We start from the raw sequence: 18944 nt of genomic DNA, 5'->3' as shown, positions 1-18944 counted from the left end.
ACTCATTTATTTAAAAAATATTCCTGTAGTATCTGCTATATGCCTGATGTTTTTCTAGATGCTGGACACATATATGGGTTCTTCCCTCAAGGAGCTCATGGTGCTTGATGCTAGAAAATATGTATGATACAAGAAAGAAGAATAATTAACATTTGTAAATGTACTGTGCTAAACTAAGTATATTATTTAATAATTACAATGCACCTCTGCGAAAGTACTATTATTGCCCCCATGTTATAAATGACAAAACTGTGTCTTAGAGGGATTAAGTAATTGTCCCCAAGATTACCATACCATACCATAGGAACAATCTTGGATAACACATCAGTCATCAACAACTACAATGTGATTTCCCAAATAGACAGCGAAAAGTCTCTAGGTAGCACCAACAGTTTGCCTTTGGCTGATAACCAAAACGTTGGTAGTTCGAACCTACCCAGAGGCACCATGGAAGAAACGGCCTGGCAGTCTGCTTCCAGAAAGATTACAGCCAAGAAAACCAAATAGACAGCCAGATTTATGTATTCCGAGAACTTATGCAGCTAAGCTCTCCTATTTATTGGAAAATGACTGGGAGCTGAACACTGCTAAGTGTTTTACATGCTCTCCTCTATTAGGTCCTCATAGCAACCCTGAAGGATAAGTAGCATTAGCCCTGTTTTAGGGATGAAGAAATTAAGGTTCATGAAGGTGAAGTAACTTATCTGAGGTCCCACTGTATAGTGAGACAGGAAGCCAGGAATCAAACCCTTTGGAATCCGTATTAACTATTACTCTGTGCTTTTAAACTATAGATGATACACCACTCTCATCTTCTGTGCTGCCAAACACTAAATGCTTTTATTTTTCCCATAATTTTGCGGCTTCTCAGGATCTCCACATATGCATTATTCATGGTGTAAAGTTGCTAGGCCAAGGGGGCAATTAAAAGTTGAAATCCAGTCCACACTTCACTTGCCAAGTGGACCTTTGCCACTCTGTCATAAGGCTACATTCCTCAAGAGTAAGGAGCATGTTTTTACAATTGATGCAAAGGTGGCATATGGGCTACTGGTGTCCTTGCAGCCCTTACTCTTTGGGGCAGTTTAAAGCTTGTTCATTTCTGTAACTCTCTCCATATCCTACACAAACTTTCCAATGGCAGAGGGATACCAGCCATGAATTATTTTTGGGTAATAGAGATGTCTTCTTGGAATATCTTAGGCTGGGATATTGGTTGCAACTCAAACCTCAGACCCTGATGGATGTCATCTCAGGAAAACTCATTTCTGGACTGTAATTGTCTGGGCTTCCTGGTGCTGACCTCTAAAAGTGGCCTCATTCTTGTCCATTTCATCTAGAATATGCTGTGTCTGTGTAGTAGAAATGGAAAGAGGCAGACTTTGAAATCAGCCACACTTGGCTTTAAATCCTCTGAGTAGTGGTGAGTCCTTGGAAAAGGCTCAGTTTTTTCATCTGTCAAGTAAATGATACAAGCAACCTTGTAGGATTATGAGGTTGCTTATATCGTAGCAAAGTACATTGGGTACCACTACTGGGTAGCTCAATAGCTACTCGCCACTGACAAGCAGGCAGTGTAGTGTAGATACCAAAAGGATGACCTCTAGAGCCAAACTGGGTTAGAATCCTGCCTCCACTACTCAACAGATGGTTGTCTTTGGGTAAGTTGCTTCACCTGTGCCTCATTTCTCTCATCTGTTAAAAGGGGTCCTTAAAATAATAGCCCCTACCACAGAGGTGAGGGTTAAATGAGTTAGTGTTTGTACAGCACCCCATAGGTGATTTTCCACTACTATTAGTTAGTCTAGGACATACCCACAATCTACCGGGAGATGCAGGCAGTTGATAATCCCCTTTGAAAGCAGATCCCCAAAGGCTTACTGAAGAAGTCCCAACTGTTGCCCAGCAGGAGACTGGATCAAAGGAGCATAAAAGACATTTAATAAATCAATGTACCCTTCACTAGGTTGATCTCAAATTTCTTGCTTACCCAGATGGAAACAAAAGTCTGTCGGCTACAACTTTGTATGTAATTAAGCTTGTGCTAGGCTTGCTAACATCATCACGGTAACAAACTTGTTCAGGTCAGTTGCTGGATATTTATTTGGTCGATATACTCCTGAACTAACAACGTAGATACATCAACCAAGGTTGGCGCTGCCTAAAGCTGGCTGGAAGTCCCAGGTGTGGAAGACCATGAACTTTCTCTGGGATTCCTGATGTGAAGCTGTGAGGTTCTCCATTCAGCTTGGATGTGCCAGGAAAAACAGTCCTATCTTAGAAGTAGGAGACATACTAGGCTTTAGCAAGAGGCAGGCTTTATAGACAAATGGGCATAGACCAGCGTCTGGCATGGACACTGGCAAAGGGAGAGATAAGGGAATGAACATAGATGTTGGTAAAGGTAGATGTGGCTGACTTGGCAGGTGGAAGAGTGATTGTGAGCAGGATTTAAATCAAGATCATTGGATAAGACCGGTTGGTGATCAGAGCATGAGGAGCAGCCAGAAGGGAATCTAGAGCTGTAATCAGAGGCACCACTAGCAATATAACAGTGACCGCTATGGCTGAGACACCATGATGTCAGCCCTGAAACTCAAAGCAGGTGGACCTACTAGTCTTCTGGATGGGTTGTAATTGTCTACGTAAAACCTTCAGTGTGCACATTAAGTTGGAGCTCTGTGACTTCTGGTGAATGGAACACTCAGCTAGGGCTGGTTCTTCATGGGCTGTAGGCTGAACAAGAAGTGACTGTTTTGGCCCTCTGTCCTCTTCTGGGGGCCCTTGCTCTTCCCAGTCCTGTCTCGCAGGGTCCAGGATAGATGAATTGACACCTGGACTCTTCTCCAGGACATGAGCATGTAGGTGAAATTCTCCCAAGAAAGAGGTTGAGCTTGATATGGTAGAGATTGAGGAGATCATGGGGTTTTCTAAAAGAAGGAATTCAAATTAAATCAATCCCAATGGTTTCCTCCAAATAGCCACCTGGTCTTGTGTATATAATTAGCTCTATGACAAGGAAAATTTGAGGAAAGGAAATAGAGCCTCTTCATTCTTATCTATTCCTTGGATAGACTCAGAGCTGCCATTCTGTGAAGTTGGCCCAATTACATGTGAATTCTGAAAGAGATTAATAATGAAAAACTTTAGCATCTTACTCCATTTACTTTTTCCCATTTGTCAAGTTCTCCTTTGAAAGTTATTGTTCAATTAGTTAACCTGGCAATTCAACAACTTTGAATATGGTCACGTTACTTCTTTGTAGTTCCGCATTCTGGGTATATCTAACAAGATACACTGTCAACACCACTGAAAGGGTCGAGTACACTGCAGTGTCCCAAAGACCTTTGAGCTAGACTCGCAAAGTCTTCATTGGAAGGCCACTGCAGAGGGAAGGGAGGCCTCTGGGCTGGCTCTGCTGATGAGAGGGAGAAGGACAGATACTCCTGAGGTCCAAGGATTGGGTTAGCCTCCTGACACACAGCTTGGCACTGATGGCGGCAACTCTTTTTAACCAACACATTGCAATAATAACTCAAAGTTTTAAGAAAAAAGAGAATTGTGTATTAATGTTATGAATATTTATCTTTGTGATTCTATTAAGACTGCCTAGTTGTTGGCTTTTCTTTATTAACATTTCCATTACACACAAAACAATTCTTGTAGATTAATTGAAAGAACAATTTGAAGATAAAGAGACTAAGTAAATAGATGAAAATTAAGTACATTCATTGAGAGGAGTATAAGCTTAGATGAGAGCTGTGGATATATGCATTGGTGTAAAACACAGAATAATGAAGATGTTAAAGTGGTATGATATAATTTAATTGAACTAATATAATCTAGAGATGTTTTCTTAGATAGTACCTGATTTGTGGTAACCAAAATATGTCATATTTTATTGAGAGAGTACAAGATTTGTAGATTATGTTTAGATAAAGCTGAAAGAATGATTATAATAATGCTATGATTAGGAGAGCTACTATTGAATTTTACCTAACAGATGCTAGAAGATATTTTAAAAGGGTTTTTCTTTTGGTATTTTACTATTGGATGGTAAAGTAATAATTAATATAGGAAAATAAAGTATAATGCTATAGAAAAATCAGTTAATAGTTTCTATAACATTACAAAATTTCACTTTTATTTTAGTAAAAAGTTCTATCTTTCCATTATAATTTGCATTTTCCTCTCTGAGTCAATAGTTGAATTACTAAATTTGTACCTCAGTTAAGGGTTTGGAATTATAGACATTTCATTTTCTGAATTTTAATAAATGCTCTGAAGGCATGAACTTCCCTTGACTTAATTTTTTGTTTTCATTTATAGTAACTACAAAAGATAAATCATTAAGACTTCTTTTATTTTTCAATCTACAAGGAGTTGCCGGTTGCCTATGTATTTACATGTGTATATGTGAAAACATGTTTATAAATAACTCAAGATTGGAAAGAAGTAATCTGCTGTTGCTGTTGAAGAGCCATATCCATTAACTCGGGAATGGGCTGATTCATAAAAGAGTAGGGTAGTCACTCAGCTATAAATGCAGCTTTTTCCTCCCCTCAGCAAGAGGCCATTACAGAGGAGCTCACCCATTAGCATCCGCCAGTGTCTCTGCTTTGGATGATCGTGCTGTCCCTCTGATGAAATCCGGTGAGAGACATTTCCAGGAAATACTCATTACCTGTTCTTTTACACAGTTCTACAGTCATAGCTTTACATAATTATCACTGAAAGAGTATTTTCCTGTTGTCTGTTGATGTGACTACATTATATTAACCAACATCTGATAATACTCTAAAATATATTACCTTGTGGAGCTCAGGATTTCAGTAAAATCCCTCAAACTGAACGCTCTGCGAAGCTAAATTGCAGTTCCTTTGGATGGTAATTACATTTAGTACCAGCTAGTATCATGTAATCTAATTTTTCTCTAATGAATGCTAGGTGAAAATAATTTGAAGACTCATAGGCCTCTGTCTTTCATTACAGAACGTACAGGCTTTTCCCACACCCTTGTTCTGGAACATTAAGAAAGAAGACATGGAGACAGAGAAGAAAGAAACCAAGGACCCCCTGCTACTGTTTCTATAAACAACTAGTGGTGTTTAAAGGCTAATAAAGCTCCATAGATCTGTCTTACAACCATAATCTTTGGGCCAATTTAAAAATATTTTAGATGGAGAGATGTCAAGGAAAACATAGATAATTTCTTAAGACATAATTCTTTTCTGTTAACCTCCATAAAAGATTATATATATATGGCTACCCTATATGGCGCAATTGAAATTCCACAGCACAAAGGCAATGCAGAAAAAGAGAGAGAAGAATCAATCTTTCATGTTTTTTCAGAGACTTGGCAAGAAACCAGAGATAATATTTTTGCAACTAGGAATGTGTGTTTGCTAAAGAATATTCCCACATTTGAATCATCATCAGGGGTCCTGGTCTTGTTTTACTTTCAAAGGCAGTAAGGGCATAACATTAACCCCAACTGGGAAAAGGAAAATGCTTCACTGTAATTCTCCTCCAGGGAACAGGAATAAAGGGATTACATATGCCTGCATAATAGAGAATTTCCTCACTCAGACAAGACAAAAGACTTCATTATTTTTCACAAGACACTTGAAGCCTTGTGCCTCCAGTTCAAGAAGCCATGCAGGCAAATCAGATTTTGCATTTAGCCCACCAGATGGAGTTTCTGTGGAGCTAGACTTCCACTGCTTGCCTTGAGACCAATACTCTACCCAGTCTTTCCCCTACGAAGAAGAAGGCCTTCCCTGAAGATCAGAGTGTTTTTTAACACCGTCAGATTTGCTTTTTATGTAGATAGCAAATAAATGAACATTTCTCTTCCTGAAGACTTATTTTATTTTACCCCTATGTGAAACCAATTGATGCCCTTGAATTATGGTGTTGGTGAAAAATATTCAATATACCATGGACTGCCAGAAGAATGAACAAGTGTGTCTTGGAAGAAGTACAGCCAGAATGCTCCTTGGAAGCTAGGATGGCAACACTTCATCTCATTTACTTTGGACATGTTATCAGGAGGGACTAGTCCCTGGAGAAGGACATTGTGCTTGATAAAGTAGAGGGTCAGCGAAAAAGAGGAAGATCCTCAACAAGATGGATTGACACAGTGGCTGCAACAGTGGGCTCAAACATAACAATGATTGTGAGGATGGCACAGGACCAGGCAGTGTTTCGTTCTGTTGTACATGGGGTTGCTATGAGTTGGAAAAGACTCAACGGCATGTAACAACAAAAACAAAATGCGAAACAACACCGAAAACAAAAATACAAACCTCACTGCTGTCAAGTCAATTCCTACTGATGGCAACCCCATGTGTGTCAGAGTAGAACTGTACTCTATAGTGTTCAATGTCTGTAATCTAACAGAGGTTGCCATGAGTCCAAACTGACTCTATGAGAGCTAACAACACCAACAATAATCTATGGAAGTAGATGGCCAGTCTTTCTTCTGTGACACCTCTGGGTGGATTTGAACTGCCAACCTTTTGATTAGTAGCCAAGCGTAAACTGTTTGAGCCAATCTAAATTCTGTTGAAAATTTTGAAGTGGCAGAATAGAATTTAATTAAACCTCAAGTACTTTCAACTTTAATGATGTGTTCATCTCATTTCTTATTGGTAAGATGCTGTAGTTGTTGTTAGATGCCATGGAGTCAATTCTGACTCATAGTGACCCCAAGTGACAGAGTAGAACTGCCTCATAGGGTTTTCTTGGCTGTATTCTTTACGGAAGAACCCTATGGGGCAGTTCTACTCTTCTACTCTGTCCTGTAGGGTCGCTAGGAGTTGAAATCGACTTGATGGCAACTTTTTTTTTTTTTTTTTAAATCTTTACAGAAGCAGATTTCCAGGTCTTTCTCCTGTGGAACCTCCTGGTGGGTTCGAACTGCTAACCTTCTGGTTAGCAGGTTAACAGTTGAGTGCTTAACTGTTTGAGCCACCAGGGCTCATTGGTAAAATATTAGAAGTCACAAATCCCTTAGTGATTCATTATTTCAGTTTGACAGTAGATTCATGTAGGACAAGATACGCTAAGCTCGTGTTCCCTGTTACAGATCAGATCTCCTGTTTAAGAAACTGAAATGAGTTAAGGTGTTTCAGTCTGCTCCAAGTTGCCTTGGACATTTTCTTTAATCGAGTATTCTTCACACAGAACACAGATAAAAGCTAATAAATGTTCAAGTTGCAAGAAGTAATGTCTGAATTTTTTTTTCATTACTATCTCATTGTCTCATCTATTACAGGTGTTCATTATATTTTTTTGAGTGGCATAGTATTCTACTTTGAAATAAAATTAAGATTATTTATCTTCTCCTTTAAAAAGCATACTTAAATCACACGCTGTTTTGTTTGCGATTATTTTTGTGCTTTATAAGCATGAAGTGATTAAAACAAATAAAATATATGATCACAGAATTTCAGGGTTCATTCTTTCAACAACTATATATGGAGTGTTGGGGAAGTAGAATTAAAATCTGCTCCCAAGTCAGAAAGCCTCTCCACAAATCTAGAAGAGAAAGAAAACAGCTTTATTGGCGAGTAAGCATTAAATCAGAGTGTGAAGTTCTTCGCAGGCAGCCCACTAAAAAATTGTAAAGACAGAAAAAAATCTTATTCTTTTACACAGCTAAGTGGAAACAATCTGTTACATTCATGTTTTCAAGATGAAATTTCTCATTTTCTCATATCTTCATGACTGGAGGTAGGTTTTGCAACTTTAAGTCAGGTGACAGGTGAAGGTAGGTTCATCTCCAAAGAAACAGGGAGCTAGGGGGTACTCTTCCTTGATATTACATTTCAAAGAGATGAAATGTCCTCAGGTCCTTCCGGAAACAGTCCTGCGTTGTGAGACCGGCAACAGGCTTATTTTACATCTGACCTTACAAGAGCACCTGTTATTGTTAGCTGCTGTCAAATGGCCCCCTGACTCATGGCTACCCCATGCACAAAGGAATGAAACACTGCCTGGTCTTGTGCCATACTCATGATCGGTTGTGGTTCAGACCATTTTGACACATAGGGTTTTTACTGGCTGATTTTTGGAAGTAGATTCTCCAGGCATTTTTTCCTAGTCCATCTTAGTCTAGGAGCTCCATTGAAACCTATTCAGCATCATAGTAACACACAAACCTACACTGATGGATAGGTGTACTGTGCATGAGGTGGACTAGCCAGGAGTCGAACGCATGTCTCCAGCACAGAAGACGAGAATTCTATCACTGAACCACCCCTGCCTCCACAAGAGCAGCTACTGTGTGCAAAACCCGGTGCTGTCCAGCCGACTCATAGTGACCCTATAGGACAGAGTAGAACTGTCACATAGGATTTCCAAGAAGTGGTTGGTGGATTCGAACTGCCAACCTTTTGGTTAGCAGCCATAGCTCTTAACCACTGTGCCACCAGGGCTCCACTGTGTGCAAAGTGCTGGGAGAATAATAGTGAGCAATAACAGAGACAACCCCTGCTGTCTTAGAACCCTTTAGAGCACGGCATCTGGGAGGGATAGAAAGAACAAAGAGGATGGCATGGAAGAGTGAGGGCCCTTACAGTAAAAGATGAGGCAGAAAGGAGAGTTGCAGGCAGACACTACAGGACTTTGCAAGCCATGCTGACGTTTAGTCTTGATGGTTCTCTGAAGGGCAACAGGAGTTGAAGGTCCTGACGCGGTGATGACAACTATTAGTTATCTATTGTTGCATAACAAATTACTCCAGAACTTAGTGATTTAAACAACACATTTATTATCCCACAGTTTAGGTCTGGATTCTGGGCGTGGCTAAGCTGGGTCCTCTGGCTCTGGATCTCTCACAAAGCTGCAGTCATTTCAAGATTTGAACGGGAAGGATTTGCCTCCAAGCTCATTCACATGGTTATTAGCGGAATTCAGTTGCTCCTGAGCTGTTAGGTTAAAGCTTCAATTCCTCAGGAGATGTTAGCAGGAAGCCTCGCTCAATCTGTTCCTTATCAGAAGGGTCTCTTCATAAGGCATCTCACAACATGGCAGCTTGCTTCCACAGGCAAACAAGTGAGGGGGCAAGAAAGGGCAAGAGAGAGAGAGAGAGCATGCTGGGAAGACAGAGATCACCGTCTTTTCTAACCTAATCACAGAAGCGACAGCCCATCACTTTTGCAAGTTAGAAGCAAGTCACTAAGTTCTGCCCACAGTGAAGGAAAATGGGATTATACAAGACCGTGAAAACCAGGAGGCAGCAACAGTCAGGGGCCCCCTTAGAAGCCTGCCTACCACAGTAACATTGCTAGATGTGCATTTCAGAAAAACACCTCACTCAGGAGAAGGTATTGAGAAAGGATGCATGCGAACAGTTACGAGGCAGTTAAGAAGCCATTGCTCTAGTCCATAGACTATATCACTCTAGTCACTAGTGGTTAGACTCAAACAAGAATGAGATACCTTCCAAAATAATCCTCTGTAAAATTTGCTATTCAGTCCCCATTCCTCCATAGACTGTTTTAACATCAACCATGGCTTGAGACAAGATAGAAAAGTAAATAATAACAACTAAAATTTAAATAAAGTGTCAATGTTTCCAAAGTGCTTCCACATTCCTAATCATATTTGATCCCTGTAATTCTCTGTGGGAGCCCTGCTGGTACAGTGTTTAAGAGCTCAGCAGCTAGCCAAAAGGTCAGCAGTTCGAATCCACCTGCTGCTCCTTGGAAACCCTGTGAGGCAGTTCTACTCTGTCCTTCAGAGTCGCTATGAGTCAGAATCAACTCGACGGTAGCTCTTTTTTTTTTTTTTTTAATTCTCTATAAAGTTAGTACCAAAAAAAAAAAAAGTTGTCCAGTTGACTCCAACTCATGGCAACCCCATTTTTGTCAGAGTAGAACTGGGCTCCATAGGGTTTTCAGTGGCTGATTTTTCAGAAGTAGATCATGAGGCCTTTCTTCTGAGGTGCCTCTGGGTTGACTCAAACCTCCAACCTTTCGGTTAGCAACTGAGCATGTAAACTGTTTGCATTGCCCAGGAACTATAAATTCAGTAGAAAAGACATTATTATTCTCCACATTCTATATATGAGATACTGAGGTCATTAGAATGAACAGCACTTGCCCAAAGTCCCACAGCTAGTAAAAGCTGAGGTCAGAAATGCATAATTCTAAATCTTATGTTTTCTCAAATCATCTTCTCCATTAGGCTCCATTAGACAAAGGCAGGACTTTATATCAGCAGTGCACTGCTGGGCGTGAAATTGTAAAGCTAACGGGCTACTCTGGAACCTTGAGACTAGCAAGTTACAGATCCAGCCCACAACACTTCCTTCACCTTCCTCTGCTCTCCTTACACGTCCCCTGCCTCCACCTTTTCACTTATTCAGTTTACAGGTGAGTCAGTCAGCCAGTCTCAGCCCCCGGAACTGTCCTTCCTCGGAAGACAAGGATGAGTCATACAATGGTCCCTAAAGAACTTGAGGTCTAGTACGAAGGATGACTAACCAAAACCAAACCCGTTGCCATCGAGTCAATTCCAACTCGTAGCAACCCTGTAGGACAGAGTAGAACTGCCCCATAGGGTTTCCAAGGAGCACCTGGTGGATTTGAACTGCTGACCTTTTGGCTAGCAGCCGTAGCTTTTAATCACTAAGCCACCAGGATTTCTGGAGGGTAACTGATGATGACAAAATGTTGTCAGTATTGAACAAGCTGAGTTAATAATGTGCTCTAGGAATATGAGACAATAAAGCAAATAATTTCCCTGTGCAGTCCAGGGCCCTGGTGGTGCAGTGGTTAAGAGCTATGGCTGTTAAGCAAAAGGTCGGCAGTTTGAATCCACCAGCTGCTCCTTGGAAACCCTATGAGGCAGTTTTACTCTGTCCTATAGGGATGCTATGAGTCGGAACTGACTCGAAGGCAGTGGGTTTGGTTTGGTTTGGTTTTTCCCATGGGTGAACTATTCATTTCTCACTTTGTTATTTTTTAGAACTCATTTATATTAAAGTTTGTAATTATATTGAACATGTTAAAACACTATTCAGTCATTCATAGTTTGGGTTATTATATATGCTTCTGTATAATAAAATTGTACTTCCTTTGACAAATAATAAAGCAAATTACCATATTTTTGCGTGAACCTTGGTACATTGGATTAGAGTATGTGTAACCTGTGAGCAGAATCTGATCAGGCCAATTAAAAATAATAACTTTCTACCAACCCTATTATTTCCCAAATATTGTACATCACCAGAGAATGTGACGATGGCTCACATATGAGGCTGTTCTATTTATACAGAAACGTCCTGATGTCGCGCTCTCTCCAGGCTGCTTCAATGTCAGGTGTCCTCGGGGCCAAAGTCTTATGCAGCTTCTTTCCCATTCCCTTTCTCACTCCGTCCCCTGTCTTACCCCAGATTTATATCCTTCCCTCACCCACAGGGAACACGCATTTGGCAACTGGTCTTCTCCGTATAATATAATTACATTTTTCCCCCATATATTTTCTCTTATATGAATTTATGTGTTTGTAGAGAAGATGTTTCATCTATATCATCACCTGGTTTTTTGGGGGAGGTATTTATTATAAATAAATAGGCTGGTTGTTAATCATAATGAATACAGTGCCTCGAAGAGAATTTTGCTTTTAAATTTTAATAAGATGCCACCGCTGTGCTTGGCCAGGGGGGTATACTTCAGGAGTCTTCTAATGAACTGCCTTTCACGTATTTTCCCCCAATTGCCTTCACCCAAAATGTTTATGAAGCTGTTTGATAGAAGAATATAGCCCTTAGTGTTCAGCTGACAAACCTCAGTATTTACCTTTCTCAGTTCAAAAGCCGTGAGACACACTCAAAGGAAAGAACAAGGTATCAGAGGGTTTGGTCCAAGCAGAGACTCTCAACAAGGGGGCTGATGGATAAAGATGGAGTCTGGTCGGCGACCTCTGTTCTGCCACCTGGCGTCCTAGAGCCTGGAGGCGTGGAGTGCTGGCATGTGAAACCAGCACACGAGAACAGAGCGATGGTCAAGGGTGTCCCTTGTCAAACCTGAAGTACCAAAGCTGACCTCTTAACACCAAGGCTACCGTGTTCACCATCTGCCTGCTTCCTTTTGCTCAGATTACATGGGTGCCCTGGAGCTACAGGAAATGAGGAAGTGGGCAAACAGCCTCTGAGCAGGGAGCAGGGGGCATCAGGCAGGGTCCTTCCAATGAGAAAACCAACCACCAAGGTTTATGCTTTGCTCAAATCGAAATCTGCAATCACTTGTTACAGGTTTTAACTGACTGTTAATGAGAATTCTCAGAGTTATGGAGCATTGTATCCTTTTTTCCAACATTAACCACTTAGAACTGTTCTAGCAAACAGTATTGTAAGCATAGAAGAAAGTGGTAGGAAAAGGGTAAAAGAGGGCTATTTTACATATTGCACACGTTTAGTGGCTGTCTCAGTCTGATTAAGCACGGGCTCTGATTGCACAGGTAGAAGTAACGCTCCCGCCCCCCGCATGCAAATGAGTGACTCATACAGAGAACAAAGACTCAGAATGTATGTCTGAAAGGACAGCCCATTTTAGTACTGTTTCTTGAACTCTCTAGACCCTGTGGGAAGGGTTTGAGCGATCATGACCGCAGGAAAAGGAGGTTACTTTTCCCCCGCCATTCCACCCACACTGTTGGTGGAGAAGATGTAGGAGAATAGGGAGGGAAGCGTGTCTTCAATATCCTGTGGGTCACCATGAAAATCAAGTCCTCTCTTGTTCTATCAAGGAGCCCTGGTGGCACAGTGGTTAAGCAGTTGGTGTTAACCGGAAGGTCAGTGGATCAAACCCACCAGCCGCTCTGTGGGAGAAAGATGTGGCAGTCTATTTTCATAACGATTTCAGCCTGGGAAACCCTACGAGGCCATTCTACTCTGTCCTCTAGGGTCTCTATGAGTGAGAACGGACTCAATGGCAATAGTTTTTTCTTGTTCTGTCAGAGGTGGAGCAAGATCCCCAGAGGTCATCCAGGCAGGCCTGGGTGTGTTTGTTGACTCCAGTGCCTGGGAGACAATAGCTGTGGGCTCCCAGAGTCAATGGCGGTAGTCCTAACACTTCTCTAGCAAAAATGCACAGGCGTTTTTACAGTATACAGCTTAAAGCCAATTATATTCTTCCATCTCAAACATAGCAACAACACTCAAACGCAAATATTATAATCAAGTTGTATCCATTTTGTATTTGAGGCCTATAGGTCTCGAATGCTTTAGGGGAGAGTCTTGTGACAAAAGAATGAAAGTTATCAAGGCAGTGGCCGAAGAGTAAGTCTCAATGCTTTATACAAACGGCAGGAGAACTATATACATCTGTACCAGAATAACAGTTATTCCAACAGATTTTCTCAGGATTCCTTCTGATTTCCAGTCCTTTGTTCAAAAAAAGATCCTAAATGAACATATGAAAGAAAAAAAAAAAAACCCATCGCCGTCAAGTTGATTCCAACTCATAGTGACCGTATAGGACAGAGCAGAACTGCCCCATAGGGTTTCCAAGGAGCAGCTGGTGGATTCAAACTGCCAACCTTTTGGTTAGCAGCCAAACAGTTAACCACTGCACCACCAGGGCTCCGCATATATGAGAACCTGCTATACCTTTGTCAACTAAGCCTGACTTGCAAATGTATCTTCCTATCCTAACAAAATCAGTATTGACTCTACAAAAATCAGTGACGTCATTCCAGTCCTGGAAATAAGCACAATCTCTGTATATCCCTGCTACATAATCCATGAGGTTCAAAAAAAATTGGCTTTGATTTTACCCCAAGCTTATCTACCCTGCTTATTAAACTAAGAACAGTGATGATTGGTGCTTTATTTCCAGCAGTGTAGTTACATTCATTTGTATGATTTTTCATAGATATTCATTATAATTATCTTCATTGGCATTAAAGCATTTTTAAGAATTTAAAATATGGTGTCACAAGAGCTGTTGTTTTCAGTATTCTGAACACTACGGATCCTTCTCTCTAAGGTCTTAGCTCTAAGTAAGACAGACAGTATTAATATAATTCAAAACCATTCTAGAAGTGCATTTTACAAAACCTAAATATGCAAGTATTATGTAAAGCAGTGGCAGGACATATCTTTGGGTGTTGAACAAATATGGCTTCATAATATTTGCAAATCATAAAATCCGTGAACTTTAAGCCTATGAGTTAACGATCAAGGCCTTCTCATTTTACAGATAAGGAAACTGAGCCCCCAAGCCACCCAACTAGTTAGTGACCATGTCATATCTGGAATGTGAGTCTTTAAACCCCTGTATTATTTAGTTTCCACATGGCTACAACCACAAGGGAATTCCTGTCATTTCCCACTGGAGAGAGCTTTCTGGAAAAAAATTTTGTTTTCTCATCGAAATTATTCACCACAGGTGTTGGGCTACCTAACTGTCTTAACTCATTAGTAAATCTGAAATTAACACAAATTTAGTATTGGTCTAAAGAGAACATTTTATTTTTATTGTGATAAAAATGTATATAATAAAAGATTTGCCATTTCAACCTTTTTTACATGTACGATTCAATGACATTGATCATATCTTGTAACCACCACTGCTATCCATTTCCAATTTTTTTCATCACCCTTAAGAGAAATTCACTGTCTCTTAAGCAGTAACTCCTTATTCTCCTTCCCCCAACCCTGGTAAACACTAATGAGCTTTGGTCTGTATGCATTTGTCTCTTCTAGATAGCTCATAAAAGTGGAATCATACAATATTTATCCTTTTGTGTCTGACTTTTTTTGCTCAGCATAATGCTTTCAAAGTTCATCCATGTGGTAGCATGTATCAGAACTTTATTTCTCTTTATAGCTGAGTAATATTGCATTGTATGTATATACCACTTTTTATTTATCCATTCATCTGTTGGGGGACATATAAGTTATTTCCATCTTTTGGCTATAGTGAATAGTGCTGCAGTGAACATTGGTATACAAGTATGTTGGTATGCAAGTAGGGGCTCTTGTTCCTGCTTTCAATTCTTTTGGGTATAAACTAGGAGTGGAATTGCTAGGTTATATGGTAATTCTATGTTTTACTTGTTGAGGAATCACCACACCGTTTTCCCCCAGCAATGGATGAGGGTTCCAATTTTTCCACAAGAGAGCATTTTTTTAAGTCTTCATGGTTTTGTGAATACAAAGAATTTGGTAACTGGTTACCAATAATCCACCGGCTTTAGATTGAGGTTTCCTTAGGCATTAATTCTAACGTCGATGACTTCTCTTTAACACTACTTTCTGCCTCTAACTTCATGCTTTTCTATTTTTCTAAAGTTCTGCCAAATCTCCTTGGAGACATAGATATTCTGTCATTCCAGGGGCCTAGGTAAACAAATGCTTCTCTAAGGGCTTTTGTTAGAAACCTCCCTGTCTAAATTCAAAAGCAACATCATAATGACCTGTGGGTAGGCTGGCCTCACTGCCTACAGAATCCAGATAGAAGTTCTCCTCTTTTTTTGGAGGGGGTGGGAAGGTATCTATTTATTTTGCAGCATCTCTTCACAGCTGCGATAGTTTTGCTTTGTAAGTATTCTTGACACAGCGCTTACAGCTCATTTTCCTTTATGACTGTGTGTAGTTTGCTGTATTCTGCGTTATCATCGGTGTTGCCTTAAAAATAATCAGGGTAATGAGCAGTTATGTATTATTCATCCCAAGTGTACAAATCATGCATTTATCTGGGGCTCCTTTTTTTTCTAGGGCTTGCACTCGACAGCGCATGCTGAGTGGATCATTCGAGGGGCAGCCGGCAAAGGAAAGGTCAATTCTCAGCGTGCAGCATCATATCCGCCAAGAGCGCAGGTAAGTACTCCAGGGAGACAAGGCTGCAGAGAAACCTCGGAAAGGAATTGCGCGGGGTGTGCTGACTGTACACAGGCAAAGCTGTCAGCCCCGGCCAGCAGATAGGTTGGAGTAAGGAACTAAGTTGTATTTGCTGGTGGTAAAATAATGAAGCTCACAATCAAATTCAAATGGGACAAACAGCCTTTACTCACAAAACCTGCTCCTTAGTATTGCCAAGTTCTCACTTTTCAGATCAGGAGAAATGTATCTGAATTTTGTCAGATGGAGTCAAGACCCTTGAACAGACTATCTGAGCTTTTGCTATAGAAGAAGGAATAAGCACTCTTGATGCTATCTTGGAACAATTGTTTTATTTTGATTTTATAATGTCACTGCTTAAAAGTCAAAGTTTGATCGTGATATTTGTTCACCAGTTGGTTGTGATTGCTTTAGGTCGTTAAGACACGGTTCTAACAGCCAAAGGATCAGCAGAGGGAAATCTCTCGAAACTTTGACCCAAGATGTAAGTTATAACTAATGCTTTGGGTTTGTGAAACTCGTTATGAAAGTGTATTTAAATGACTGCTTAAATAAGTCCAGTTCCTGGATCTTTCTCTCACATCGCCACGTCTCCTTAAGACTTCATACCAGAGGGAATCAGGAAACAAGTTAAATGGACAGGTACAGGCAAGTGTCCATCAACTGTGAAACGATCGACATCTCGCACAAGGCGATGTCTTACCGAAAATAATAACACAAAAGTAACGTATCAGTTGCATTTGCCTGAAACTAGAGATGTTTTAAAGAGTATTATAGGCATGATTGGTGTAATTAACTTTGTGATGTTGACTAAATTCCAAATAATGTAGAATTGATATCCAGTTTCTATAATTTCACGGCTTCCCATACGAGGAAATAAAATTTTATTTCTAGAAGAATTTTTCTAGCAAAACCCGAAAAACTAAACCAGTTGCCATTGACTCAATTCTGACTCATAGCCACCCTATAGGGAAGAGCAGAACTGCCCCGTAGGGTTTCCAAGGAGTGGCTGGTGGATTTGAACTGCCGACCTTTTGGTTAGCAGCCAAACGCTTAACCACTGTGCCCCCAGGACTCCTTTTCTAACCAAGGCTGCATAGTATTCCCCAAGGATTTCTTTGTTTTTAGACTTCTGTCATTCATTTATTCACTCACTCACTCAGTAAATATTTATCAAGTGTCGATTATGTGCCAGGTCCTGTTCTAAGTGATATGGAGCCAAAGCAAAACAAGAGAGCACCTCTGCCCTCATGGAGCTGACATTCTAGTGGATGAGACAGACAATAAGCAAGTAAACAGACATATAGTGTAATCTCTGGGAGTGATTTCTGTTGTCCATAATCTCTTCAATGTTGTGACAGGTTTCTTTGTACTATAAAGAAAAATAAAGAAATCAAAGGTGGAGATTTTGGGGTGTCAAATTTTAGATAGATTAATCAGTGTAGACCCCTCTCCATTATCCCAGAAACCCAAGTGAAGCAAATGAGCAAGTTCTGGGGGCAAATTATCCAACAGCAAGGTAAGCACGGTGAAATAGTTCACTGCAGATTAGTAAATAAGCACAAGTAAGCCTGTGCTTACCTTGCTTACTGACTCGTCTGCCCCTGTCAGGGATTGTAAATTTGAACAGAGGCTTTGATTCTGTAGTAAGGTGCTGTGGGGTTGGGAGAGAGATAGATGCCAGCCATACCTAGAACAGAATCTTTGATGTGGTGAAAAAGTGTGAAATTATTCACTACAGACTATCTGGTAAGCTTACCTTGCCTATTGCATAATCTGCCCCTGTGATCAACAAATGTGAAAATCCAGGGAACAATCTTAAATTCACTTCTTGCAAGAAGTTCTTATTTGTTCCTAGTTATTATTTGGAAGCCCTAGGAGTCAAAATTTTAGCCTAAGTGTTGTCTAACCAGTGGTGATACCATGCTGAGATTACCATAAAGAGTTAGAAAGAACATATTAAACAATACCATCGGTGAGGCCCCGATTACAGTATAGGCTTTAAGTGAAATCTGGATAACTTGGCTAAGAAAGCAGAGTCTTGAATGTTCAGAGCCAAGGATGGCATTTGAGGAAGGAGGCCTAGCAAGAGAAAGTTAGCGAAGGTTTAGGGGTTTTTATTTTTATTTCTCACCAATTACCTTATTTCTTACGAGTCTCTGGAGGTTTTCGCATACTACATCTGCTTTCAGTCTCTAGAAATTGCTATTTTAGTCAGAGTAAACTGTGGATCTATTCTTACTAAGTCTTTTAGGCAAAATTGAGAACTGGAAGAAGTTGGTGGAGATCTGGTGGCACGGTGGTTAAGAGCTCGGCTGCTAACCAAAAAATTGGCAGTTCAAATCCACCAGCCACTCCTTGGAAACTCTGTGGGGCAGTTCTACTCTGTCCTATAGGGTCACTATGAGTCAGAATCGACTCGACAGCAACGGGGTAACAGGAAGAAGTTGGTAGTGAGAACACCTGATAATACCATTACCCAACTTACATGGTTTTAATTGGCACAAATGTCTGCTACTGCCAGAAGTTTTAATAGCCAGAGCTCTGTTTGGCGACCATATTGTCAACGTAGCATTGTGATCAGATCTAGCACATGACTTACGCTTGTAATTTGGGGGCCTATGAAGTTGCACGGAGAAAATTTCTAGGCAAAAGTTCAGAGAAGCAACTTTAGCTGAAAACACTTTCCTTCAATGCACTATCTACTTACAAACCAAATTACAACATGGCTTTGAAAATATACGTTTATTTATATACGCATAAATATAATAAAAGATCCTATTTGAAGTCTCAACTCCAGAGCCTTACTTCTTCCAAGACTTTTTGTAATATTTTCCACATAGATGTGCAAAAACAAGTCCACGTCCCATCTTCTCCATAGCAAAATGTCATGGAATTCTGCGAATTTCATCAGAAATCTCTGATAGTGTATCTTCCCCATTAAGAGAAGAAAATTTAATTAGAGGATTTATCTTTTTCACTTATTCCAAACCAGAGAAGATAAAGATAATTAAAGCTAAGGAACATTTTCTGTAAAATCTATCCAGTTATTTGAACAATGGCTCCCCATCTCCCACGGAGTGAAAGT

At 40.4% G+C, this 18944-nt stretch overlaps 1 protein-coding gene across 1 annotated transcript in view; it reads left to right on the top strand.

Moving 5' to 3' along the window:
* NALCN (sodium leak channel, non-selective) overlaps positions 1-18944 on the top strand; it is a 392050-nt gene that overhangs the window by 315828 nt on the left and 57278 nt on the right. Inside the window, exons 18-19 of the mRNA XM_012557767.2 lie at positions 15734-15835; positions 16271-16340. Of these exons, the coding sequence (XP_012413221.1) occupies positions 15734-15835; positions 16271-16340 (172 nt within the window). The remainder of the gene's footprint in view (positions 1-15733; positions 15836-16270; positions 16341-18944) is intronic.

This window comes from Trichechus manatus, unplaced genomic scaffold (genome assembly GCF_000243295.1).
Source record: "Trichechus manatus latirostris isolate Lorelei unplaced genomic scaffold, TriManLat1.0 scaffold00118, whole genome shotgun sequence".
NCBI classification, from domain to species: Eukaryota; Metazoa; Chordata; class Mammalia; order Sirenia; family Trichechidae; genus Trichechus; species Trichechus manatus.
The sequence above is the reverse complement of the archived record's forward strand: the minus strand, read 5'-3'. Positions and strand labels throughout refer to the sequence as shown.